Source organism: Salvelinus alpinus, chromosome 12 (genome assembly GCF_045679555.1).
Source record: "Salvelinus alpinus chromosome 12, SLU_Salpinus.1, whole genome shotgun sequence".
Classification (NCBI taxonomy): Eukaryota; Metazoa; Chordata; class Actinopteri; order Salmoniformes; family Salmonidae; genus Salvelinus; species Salvelinus alpinus.
The window spans coordinates 4,495,001-4,507,496 of record NC_092097.1 but is presented as its reverse complement, the minus strand read 5'-3'; the positions used below and the strand labels follow the sequence as shown (position 1 = coordinate 4,507,496).

Below are 12,496 nucleotides of genomic sequence, written 5' to 3'. Positions count from 1 at the left end.
TTCCTTGTGAGTAAAAGTATAATTATTTGCGCTCGAATATGTGACCTAACTTCCCCATACTCCAAAGTAATAAGGTTTATATAGTAGTCGATCAACGTAATCAGACCAGATATATGTTAACCTTTGACCATATTTCACTGCTTCAGTAAAATATTTGAAACGTCCTCCACTACCGCAAAAATACTTTTAAAGAGCCGAAGCAAGTCCCACAATTTTTCTTCATGGAAAATGACCTTCTAGTTTAGTTTAATAACTGCATTTCTAATTCAATTGAAGGGTTCCTGGGTCCTGACCAGGGAGGAGGTGACCCCCTCTCCCCTGAGACCAGCCGCCGAAGAGGGCCCTGCCATGGTGTTGGAGGGGGAGGAGGGTTGCCAGGTCTGCCTTGTCTAACACCCGCTCAGCAATACAGCCTGAAGGCTAAGTATGCAGCAGCAACTGGCGGCCCACCCCCTACCCCGCTGTCCAGTATGGAACAGGGAGCAGGGACACCCGGGAGACGAGGAGTGCTCCTCAGCGAGTACCAGGTACAGACTCTTCTTGTTAGTTTGGTTTTTAATTATTCTGGCTTGGGTTGCAAAATTCTGGTAACTTTCTCAAAATGTCCAGCTTTTCTGAATTCTGGAAAACCTGGGAATTTTGGCATTTTGCAACTCTCAATATGGCTAGTTTTGTATTCTTTTTAATATCTTATTCCTATGTATTTTTTTTAGCATTCTTTGCTTTTATTTATTTTATTATGGACAGCAACTTGAGTTGGCGGCAGGTAGCCTAGCGGTTAGGAGCGTTGGCCCAGTAACTGATAGGTGAAGAATTTGTCTATGTGCCCTTGAGCAAGGCACTTAACCCTAATTGCTCCTGTAAGTCGCTCCTGATAAGAGCATCTGCTAAATGACTAAAATGTAAATGTATGAAATGTGCTATCCAATTATTATTATCCCCAGGGTCAGCCGCTACCTGCGTTCCTGCAGCAGGGGGGTCAGAGGAGACACAGTGCCAACACGGGGGAGTATGGCACTGGGGTCATCTACCCCCACCAAGCCCCAGGGAATGCCACCCGGCGTGCCAGCGACCCCGTCCGCTCCACCGGCGACTCACAGGCCCTTCCCAAGGTTGTCGTTGTTGTTGGTAGAAGTAGTAGATTAAATGACTAAGACTGCTTTATTGTTGTTGCTAGCTATGTATTTGAGTATTTACACTTTTTAAATAAATGTTCATTTGATTTTGTTTCCCAAGGTGCAACGCTTCAACAGCCTGAACAATGTGGCCATGATGGGCCGGAGGAACGCCCTGCAGCATTGTGGGTCAGACGCCAACATCGCCCGCCACATGTACTCGCCGCGGCCACCCAGCATTACAGAGAATGTCATGATGGAGGCCATGGCTACGGACTACCATGGAGGAACCACGGATGCCAGGAACCACTGCATGATGCTTTCCCCAGGAGAGAGAGGCTTCCAGGGCTACCAGTCCCACCACATGGGGGGTCCCACCAGCCTGTTATCACCCAGCCACGACAGCCTGGGATGCCCAGAGCAGGGCTACCAGACACAGGGACAGATGTTCATGCAGGGTGGGCACTACCAGGGCACCTCCAGAGGACCAAGTCAGGGCCAGATGGGGCAGGGGGTACCCATTCACCCAGAGGGGATGTCCAACATCTTGCTGCAGCAGGCTGAGTACAGTATGAGTACCTGCCAGCTTAGTCCCTCTGGACCACACTACCCCAGCCTGGACCAGGGTGGTCCCGATGGAGGTACAGGGGCCTGGGTAGAGAGCAGCCAGGTCCAGACCACTCATGGAGTTCTTCAGACAGAGATGCAGTATCAGGACCAGGGCTCTATGCAGGACCAGACACAGGGTCTGTACACCCAAGAGCCCGATGGCGGACACAAACTGATCATCAAACCAGAACAGCAGCAGTACCACCCAGCCCTAGCCAACCCAGATGCCTGCCAGAAGCAACTCCACCAACACCAGCAGCAGAGGCTCCATCCAGGGCAGACACCCATGCCCATGCGACCCATGTCCTCCCAGAGCGGTTACCCCCAGCAGGGGCAGCCTGGCCAGGGCATGATGAGGACCACCAACCTCAGCTGTGACTTCCATGGAGGAGGCATGGAGAACCAGAACCAGGCCTCCATGCAGCAAGGGAAGCAGCAGGGTTCCTTCCCCCAAAGCGGCGGCATCAGCCTGGGGTCGGCTGCGCTGGGTGCTGGGGGTCGCTCCCAGACACCCATGATGCAGGTGAAGGAGATGATGGTGAGGAACTATGTGCAGTCGCAGCAGGCTCTGATGTGGGGTCAGGGGCAGGACCAGAGGGGGATAGGAGTGGACGGGAAACCTCTTCCTCTGTCAGACAGCATGGACATGACAGGACAGCAGGTGACTTGTTTTCCCTCTCCCTTCTTCTTCTGCTCTTTGTTCCCCCTCTTTTTGTAAAGTGTTTTGTGACGTTTTCAAAGAAATTTCTTGAAGAAAATGTGCGTGTTTGTTTGTCTTGAAGTATTTATCGTAGCACTTGAACTAAATGTTGATCTCATTTCATTTGTTTCAGGTGGCCATGATGCAGCAACAGCATAGTCCTCAACACCAACATAATCTCTACCCCAACCCAGGCTCCAGCTACCCAGGCTACCCTACCAACCAGAACCTGATGAGCCCCCCAGCACACAACCGAGTCCCCAGCTCTAGCTCCTCCATCCCCCCGACGGAGGTACCCATGACGGGTCTGCCTGGAGGCCCAGGGTCCTGCTACGGCCAGGACATGGGGGCTCCTGTAGTCCCAAGACCCCCCCAGTGCCGGAAGCCCATCAGCAGGCAGAATAGTCTCCAGTCCCAGGGAGGTGGAGCGTACCTGGGCAGTCCTCCCCACCTCAGCCCAGTTCACTCCACCTCCAGCCCCAGACGTGTGGTCCGTCTGCCCCCTGTCCAGGGCCACATGACCCCCCATCAGACCCACCAGGAGATCTTCCCCCCCTTAAACAACATCAACAATAACATGTACTACTCTGGCCAGATCCACTCTGACCTGGACAAGCAGCAGATCCAGCAAATCAGCCACCCTCACCAGGACCCAACTCAGACCGGGCCCTGCCTCAACCAGCACCAGCACCAACAGCACATGGTAACCCACATGGATCACCAGGGCAATAAGTCTGCGTCCCTAGCCTACCTTCATGAGTCGACCCCCATCTCCAATGCTCTGGAGAACCTAGATCTGGACAACGCCCAGATAGACTTTACCTCCATCATCGACGACCCAGACCCCTCGTCATTCAGCCCCATCAACCCTCCTCTCCATGGGGGTTCGTCCCAGACCTCGTCCCGCCTCACCACCCCTCAGACATCCATCACCATGCCCCCCTCTGGGCTCCCTAACATGGCTGTAGGAGACATGACCTCCATGTTGACATCTCTGGCCGGAGAGAACAAGTACCTTAATACACTGTCTTAGAACCCAAAGACTCTGTTCTAGAACAAGAACAAGAACAGAACCTGAACACCCTCATAAAGTTAACTAGATGGGCTAAGCTCCCTGGGTGGGGAGAGAAAGTACCTAGACATACTCTCCTAGGCTCAACTCCACTGAACAAGTACCGAAACATTTGTCATTTACTAGACAAGTACCCGAAACACATTGTTCTAGAACAGGTGCGTGTGGATGGACACACTGTCATAGACTAGACTAGGGTGCTCAGCTCGGTGGCTCTGGTGTTAGGTCACCTATAAAGATAAAGGTACTGTAAATATTACCTTTCCGTCTTGACCTCCCACACACTCTTTCCCAGCTACTCCTAGAGACTTTCAACTCAAACCAAAGGTACCTATCGATCTTGATCTTGCTCACGGTGTACTATACTCTACTCACTTTTCTGGCTCACAGGGAAAGGGAAGGGTGACAGAATTGTTTGCCTAAAATGACTTGCAGAATGTTTCCATGGGACGTCAACACCATGACGACGTCATCTCCGTAATGGCGTCATCAGCATAACGACATCATCACCGTAATAACATTGTCACCATAATGACACCAACACCATAGTGATGTCATCTCCATAATGATTTAATCCCCATAACGACAGTCATTCCAGTCACAGAGGTTTTATAGGGCAACAGTTGAACAGAGAGGATAATATGTAAATAAGTTATACATTTACATATACAGTACAAGTCAAAAGTTTGGACACACCTACTCATTCAAGGGTTTTTCTTGATTTTTACTGTTTTCTACATTTGAAAACATCAACTATGAACATCCAACTATGAAGTAACACATGGAATCATGTCGTATTTTACATTTTAGATTCTTCAAAGTAGCCACCCTATGCCTTGATGACAGCTTTGCACACTCTTGGCATTCTCTCCAGCAGCTTCATGAGGAATGCTTTTCCAACAGTCTTGAAGGAGTTCCCACATATGCTGAGCACTTGTTCGCTGCTTTTCCTTCACTCTGCGGTCCAACTCATCCCAAACCATCTCAATTGGGTTGAGGTCGGGTGATTGTAGAGGCCAGGTCATCCGATGCAACACTCCATTACTCTCCTTCTTGGTCAAATAGCCCTTACACAGCCTGGAGATATTGTCCTGTTGAAAAACAAATGATAGTACCAATAAGTGCAAACCAGACGGGATGGCGTATCGCTGCAGAATGCTGTGGTAACCATGCTGGTTAATTGTGCCTTGAATTCTAAATAAATCACTGACAGTGTCACGAGAAAAGCACCATCACACCTCCTCCTCCATGCTTCATGGTGGGAACCACACATGCAGAGAACATCCGTTTACCTACTCTGCGTCTCACAAAGACACGGCGGCTGGAACGAAAATGTTCTAATTTGGACTCATCAGACCAAAGGACAGATTTCCACCGGTCTAATGTCCATTGTTTGTGTTTCTTGGCCCAAGCAAGTCGCTTCTGCTTATTGGTGTCCGTTAGTAGTGGTTTCTTTGCAGCAATTCGACCCTGCGGTCTCCTCTGAACAGTTAATGTTGAGATGTGTCTGTTACTTGAACTCTGTGAAGCATTTATTTGGGCAGCAATCTGAGGTGCAGTTAACTCTAATGAACTTGTCCTCTGCAGCAGAGGTAACTCTGGGTCTTCCTTTCCTGTGGCGGTCCTCATGAGAGCCAGTTTCATCATAGTGCTTGATGGTTTTTGCGACTGCACTTTAAGAAAGTTATTGAAATGTTTTGCATTGATTGACCTTCATGTCTTAAAGCAATGATGGACTGTCGTTTCTCTTTGCTTATTTGAGCTGTTCTTGCCATAATATGGCATAATATTTTACCAAAAAGGGCTATCTTCTGTATACCTCCCCTACCTTGCTCAAACGCATTAAGAAGAAAATAAATTTCACAAATTATCTTTTAACAAGGCACACCTGTTAATTGAAATGCATTACAGGTGACTACCTCATGAAGCTGGTTGAGAGAATGCCAAGAGTTTGCAAAGCTGTCATCAAGGCAAAGGGTGGCTACTTTGAAGAATCTCAAAAATAAACTATATTTGGATTAGTTTAACACTTTTTTGGTTACTACATGATTCCATATGTGTTATTTCATAGTTTTGATGTCTTCGCTATTATTCTACAATGTAGAAAATAGTAAAATATAAAGAAAAACCCTGGAATGAGTAGGTATGTCCAAACTTTTGACTGGTACTGTATGGTGTGTACACTACATATAAAAAAGTATGTGGACAACCCTACAAATTAGTGAATTCGGTTATTTGCGCCACACCCGTTGCACGCCAGTTGTATAAAATCCAGCACACAGCCATGCAATCTTCATAGACAAACAGTGGCAGTTGAATGGCCTTACTTAAGAGCTCAGTGACTTTCAGCGTGGCACCGTCATAAGATGCCACCTTTCCAACAAGTCAGTTCGTCACATTTCTGCCCTGCTAGAGCTGTCCCGTGTCAACTGTAAGTGCTGTTATTGTGAAGTGGAAACATCTAGGAGAAACAATTGCTCAGCCGCGAAGTGGTAGGCCACACAAGCTCACAGAACTGGACTGCCTAGTGCTGAAGACTGTTGCGCTCTGGAAGCAACGTCAGCACAAGAACTGTTTGTAGGGAGCTTCATGTCATTTGTTTCCATGGCCAAGCAGCCGCACACAAGCCTAAGATCACCATGCACAATGCCAAGCATCGGCTGGAGTGGTGTAAATCTCGCCACCATTGGACTCTGGAGCAGTGGAAACGCGTTCTCTGGAGTGATGAATCACGCTTCACCATCTGGCAGTCCCACGGACAAATCTGGGTTTGGCGGATGCCAGGAGAATGCTACCTGCTCAAATGCATAGTGCCAACTGTAAAGTTTGGTGGAGGAGGAATAATGGTATTGGGCTGTTTTTCGTTGTTCGGGCTAGGCCCCTTAGTTGCAGTGAAGGAAAATCTTCACGCTACAGCATACAATGACGTTCTAGACGATTCTGTGCTTCCAAGTTTATGGCAACAGTTTGGGGAAGGCCCTTCACTGTTTCAGCATGACAATGCCCCAATGCACAAAGCGTGGTCCATACAGAAATGGTTTGTCGAGATCGGTGTGGAAGAACTTGACTGGCCTGCACAGAGCCCTGACCTCAACCCCATCGAATACCTTTGGCCTGCACAGAGCCCAACATCAGTAACTGACTTCACTAATGCTCTTGTGGCTGAATGGAAGCAAGTCCCTGCAGCAATGTTCCAACATCTAGTGGAAAGCCTTCCCAGATAAGTAGAGGCTGTTATAGCAGCGAAGGGGGGATGAGCTCCTTATTAATGTCCATAATTTTGGAATGAGATGAGATGTTCGACTTACTTTTGGTCATGTAGTTTATATGACAATGTTGACAGTGACAGTGACAGTGACGGAACTCTACTGTCTCGTGTACTGCTAAGGGAATTCCGAGACCAACAGATCAGATTCTAGATTCTCATTCTGGTTCCGTAATGAGAACTGAGGTCAACAAATCTGTTCCGAGGTAGAATGTTTTGTAGAAAGTGTGCCTGAAAAAAAGATTGACTGAAAAATGCATCAGTGCTTTGAAGCTTCATCTATATCCCTAGGGACACAACCCTGTCAGTGACACACAAAACATTATGATGACACACGCACACATACAGTTGAAGTCGGAAGTTTACATACACTTAGGTTGGAGTCATTAAAACATGTTTTTCAACCACTCCACAAATTTCTTGTTAACAAACTATAGTTTTGGCAAGTCAGTTAGGACACCTACTTAGTGCATGACACAAGTAATTTTTCCAACAATTGTTTACAGACAAATTATTTCACTTATAATTCACTGTATCACAATTCCAGTGGGTCGGAAGTTTACATACACTAAGTTGACTTGGCCTTTAAACAGCTTGGAAACTTCCAGAAAATGATGTCATGGCCTCTTTGCTTGACATCATGGGAAAATCTAAAGAAATCAGCCAAAAATTGTAGACCTCCACAAGTCTGGTTCATTCTTGGGAGCAATTTCCACACGCCTGAAGGTACCACGTTCATCTGTACAAACAATAGTATGCAAGTATAAACACCATGGGCCCACTTTGGTGCGAAAAGCACCATCAATCCCAGAACAACAACAAAGGACCTTGTGAAGATGCTGGAGGAAACAGGTACAAAAGTATCTAATCCACAGTAAAACAAGTCCTATATCGACATAACCTGAAAGGCCGCTCAGCAAGGAAGAAGCCACGGCTCCAAAACTGCCATAAAAAAGCCAGACTACGGTTTGCAATTGCACATGGGGACAAAGATCGTACTTTTTGGAGAATTGTCCTCTGTTCTGATGAAACAAAAAAAGAACTGTTTAGCCATAATGACCATCGTTATGTTTGGAGGAAAAAGCGGGAGGCTTGTAAGCCGAAGAACACCATCCCAACCGTGAAGCACGGGGGTGGCAGCATCATGTTGTGGGTGTGCTTTGCTTCAGGAGGGACTCGTGCACTTCACAAAATAGATGGCATCATGAGGATGCAACATTTCAAGACATCAGTCAGGAAGTTAAAGCTTGGTCGCAAATGGGTCTTCCAAATGGACAATGACCCCAAGCATACTTCCTAATTTGTGGCAAAATGGCTTAAGGACAACAGAGTCAAGGTATTAGAGTGACCATCACAAAGCCCTGACCTCAATCCTATAGAAAATGTGTGGGCAGAACTGAAAAAGCGTGTGCGAGCAAGGAGGCCTACAAACCTGACTCAGTTACACCAGCTCTGTCAGGAGCAATGGGCCAAAATTTACTCAACTTATTGTGGGAAACTTGCGGCAGGCCACTCAAAATGTTTGACCCAAGTTAAACAATTTAAAAGCAATGCTACCAAATACTAATTTAGTGTATGTAATCTTTTGACCCACTGGGAATGTGATGAAAGAAATAAAAGCTGAAATAAATCATTCTCTCTACTATTATTCTGACATTTCACATTCTTAAAATAAAGTGGTGATCCTATCTGACCTAAGACAGGGAATTTTTATTAGGATTAAATGTCAGGAATTGTGAAAAACTGAGTTGAAATGTATTTGGCTAAGGTGTTTGTAAACCTCCGACTTCAACTGTACATAATGATGACAGACATAGCGTAATGATGACATATCATATCAGTATTCACTCAGAGGCCTTTTTTGGCATTAATCTGCCTCCATACTCTGAATCTGTTGTACGGTAAAGTACATGTTTTTAGACATGTTACATGTTTATTGTAGCTAAGTGTTCTTAAAGCAGCTCACTATTTTACAAGTATAGGGGTTATAGGATAAGAATATCAAAAAGTGCCTTTGTCTAAACTTATCCGTGACGCTTGAGAGGTACAGAGACTAAAAGAGATAGAGGGAGACAGAGAAAGGTGGAACTTCAGAATTAAATCAAATATTGTATCTGGTACAGTATCATACGACCCAACTTTTGACACGGTCACATTTGACAAGGTCTTAAAGATACCTTCCCTCACCCTGAAAACCTTAAACAGTATATGGAGGTGAGGCCCTCGGACCATAGAAATAGAATCAGTCCACCTATTATGCCACCATTGACTTGAATGGGGAGGTCCTTTCTATAGATTCTAGAGTCTATACCTCTGACAGCCTGTCCGCAGCCATGACCAGTAGAGCTGATATCACATGACATCATACTGTAGCATTGCACTGACTGCAGCATTGCGTGGACGTGGACGAGACTCTCTCCTTGACTTTGTGACATAGAGACTGTCTAGAGGCCAACACATTGGCCTACATGGCTTCGATTTCATGTAGCATCAGCTTGGAGGATGATGGAATATATCTTACAGTAGTATCTATCTGTTTGGATGGTTATTCTAGATCACGTTTACACACGACTACAGGAGATCCTATGAGGCTGTATTTCAAATCAAAAATGTATTGCTCACGTACACGTATTTAGCAGATGTTATTGCAGGTGTAGCGAAATGCTTGTGTTCCTAGCTCGAACAGTGCAGTAATGTCTGACAATTCATTTCAGTATTGGTGCCTTTTCAATCGTGCTTTCTTATTTCTAGTACTTTACTGTTGTTCTTACTGCAGGATTAGAGTTAGTAGTCAGGAAAAAGTGATCTAGTCAGGAGAACTGTGTACAACCTATCAACCAACCAAAGACGATTTGAACTAACAATATTCAAGGAAAAGATGCACAATACTCATCGTCACAGCTATGGAGCTGTGAATGGTTCGATAGTGCTGTTACTTAGAATGTATGAAATGTTTTGTATCAAAGTAACGTGTTCTCTTTTTCTTTCTATAAGAATGAACTTTATCGTGGAAATTTGCCTTTCTTCTCTGTGTTGTGTGTTTTGATACCTGCCTGTCACCATTCAATCATACTTTTTGCTGGCAAAATAATATTCTGTTAAGCAGCAAAGGTTATGATAGTAGCGTTTTCTATTTACACGTGATATATTTTGTGTACAATTTTCTAAATTTTATACAAATGTACTATATTTTACCAATTAAAAATAAACATGTTCAGCTTGGGATGGAAGAAAAATGTCTGTCAGAGCTTTATGTATCTTACTGTATATTTCACTTACTGGATCTTACTGTATTTGTATGAGGTTCTTATTGGCCTCTATTGACTTATCCACACCGCCTCTATTGAGAATGTCTGAGTAAATGTATTGTCTCCATACAGCCACCAGAGGTCAGCGGAGTATGATACAAATGGGAGCGACAGTAACTGTATATTTGGATGGGCAGCCAACCAGATGTGGAAATATAGGGGAACCCCATTATTTAGGTCTATGGGGGAACCTGAGGGAACCAGGTTCTGGCAGGGAAATCATTTTGCCATGTTAAAATGTGCATTTTAATGTGAATTGGACAATTTTTCATTGTTGGGTTCCTGGAGTGACTTTTTTCCATTTCCACTCCTGCAGCCAACACAAACCTACATTGCCTTCAGAAAGTAGTCATACCCCTTGACTTATTCCACATTTTGTTCTGTTACAGCCTGAATTCAAAATTTATTAATTTACATTTTTGAGACATTTTTGCAAATGTGTTGAAAATGAAATACAGAAATATCTCAATTGCATAAGTATTCACACCCCTAGGTCAATACTTTGTAGAAGTGCCTTTGGCAGTGATTACAGCTGTGCGTCTTTCTGGATAAGTCTCTAAGAGCTTTCCACACCTGGATTGTACAACATTTGCCCATTATTCTTCTCAAAATTCTTCAAGTTCTGTCAAATTGGTTGTTGATCAATGCTAGACAACCATTTTCAGGTCTTACCATAGATTTTCAAGTAGATGTAAGTCAAAACTGTAACTCAACCACTCAGTAACATTCGCAGGCTTCTTGGTAAGCAACTCCAGTGTAGATTTGGCCTTGTGTTTTAGGTTATTGTCCTGCTGAAAGGTGAATTCCTCTCCCAGTGTCAGGTGGAAGGAAGACTGAACCAGGTTTTCCTCTGGGATTTTGTCTGTGCTTAGCTCCATTCTTTCTTTCTTATCCTGAAAATCTCCCCAGTCCTTAATGATTACAAGCATACCCATAACATGATGCACTCAGTATTGTGTTGCATTGGATTTGCCCCAAACATAACATTTGTATTCAGGACAAAAAGTGAATTGCTTTGCCAAATTTGTTGCAGTATTACTTTAGTGCCTTGTTGGAAACAGGATGCATGTTTTGGAATATTTTTATTCTGTACATGCTTCCTTATTTTCACTCTGCCAATTAGGTTAGTATTGTGGAGTAACTACAATCTTTGTGGTTGAATCTGTGTTTGAAATTCCCAGCTCGAATGAGGGACCTTACAGACAATTGTATGTGTGGGGTACAGAGATGAGGTAGTCATTCAACAATTATGTTAAACCCTATTCTTGCACACAGAGTGAGTCCATGCAACTTATTATGTGACTTGCTAAGCTAATGTTTACAACCTGAACTTATTTAGGCTTACCATAATAAAGGGGTTGAATACTTATTGACTCGAGACGTTTCAGCTTTTCATTTCTTATTCATTTGTAAACATTTCGAAGAACATAATTCCACTTTGACATTATGGGGTATTGTGTGTAGGCCAGTGACCCCAAAAAATCTCAAATGAATCAATTTTGTATACTTAATTGTCTTTTTTATTTTTTAAATGTCTTAAACGCTAATTAGAAAAAGCCATTTCCTCTTTTCCCATTAGAAGACAGTTATAAAGGGGTTATAAAAGCAGACCAGCGTGAGGGTGACCACTGAAAGTGAGATCAGCTTCTGAATGGGATCCACTCTGGTCAGTGGGGCGGGCAGGCATGTTCCTCTGGGGCCAGTAGGGATAGGCACCTTGAGCTGGTCCATGGTCCTTCCTTAAACCTAGTGCCTTACCCTGGTGCTCTGGGGCCACAGGGGCTGGCAGACCCTAGGCTCTTCATTGGTCCTGGTCCCTGGTTGCTGGTCCTATGAAGTTAGTAGAGTTGGCACCCTGGGTTCTTCCTCTGAAATCAAACCGCATATTTCTGGAGAAAGCTTTCTCTTGTTCAGAGTGCACTTACCAGGAGTCGACAAAGTTAGACCTTCGTCTAACTTCTCTCCCGTGTGAATGAGGGGGCGATTTATGAGTTGCAAAGTGAATATAAAGGGTGAACCTAACAACACTCCTGACCAAGAGATTTGAAAAGCGACTTTAATGGCCTATTCTCCCGAGTAGTAATCTTCCTTAATAATAAACAAGTAAGTAACACCACACAGAGAAGATCCGATGCTGGGCCCATCTGATCATGTAAATAAGAGAGAAATAGTTATCTGAACTACTCAATATCATCATATATGCAATGGTATCTATCTTTAAAAAAATAATCATATTGATGAGAGGATAGCGTGAGCAGGACTGAGGCCCTTTCCCCTCACAACCGCAACAACGTGACTTATACAAATGTAAATCTCCCAAAATAAGTTATTTTTTTCAAATGCAAAAAAGTTTCATAGGCTGAGAATAATGACTTTTTTTATTTTCTTGTCTTGCCATCTATTCAAGCGAAAGCTTTTTCTCTGCCT

At 44.4% G+C, this 12,496-nt stretch overlaps 1 protein-coding gene across 1 annotated transcript in view; it reads left to right on the top strand.

Moving 5' to 3' along the window:
- The window catches only part of LOC139535389 (zinc finger protein GLI1-like), a 149,411-nt gene extending 137,964 nt beyond the window's left edge, over positions 1-11,447 (top strand). The window contains exons 14-17 of the mRNA XM_071334747.1: positions 277-527; positions 945-1,112; positions 1,237-2,385; positions 2,558-11,447. Coding sequence (XP_071190848.1) covers positions 277-527; positions 945-1,112; positions 1,237-2,385; positions 2,558-3,457 — 2,468 coding nt within the window. The 3' untranslated portion in view covers positions 3,458-11,447. The remainder of the gene's footprint in view (positions 1-276; positions 528-944; positions 1,113-1,236; positions 2,386-2,557) is intronic.
- Positions 11,448-12,496: the final 1,049 nt, after the last annotated feature.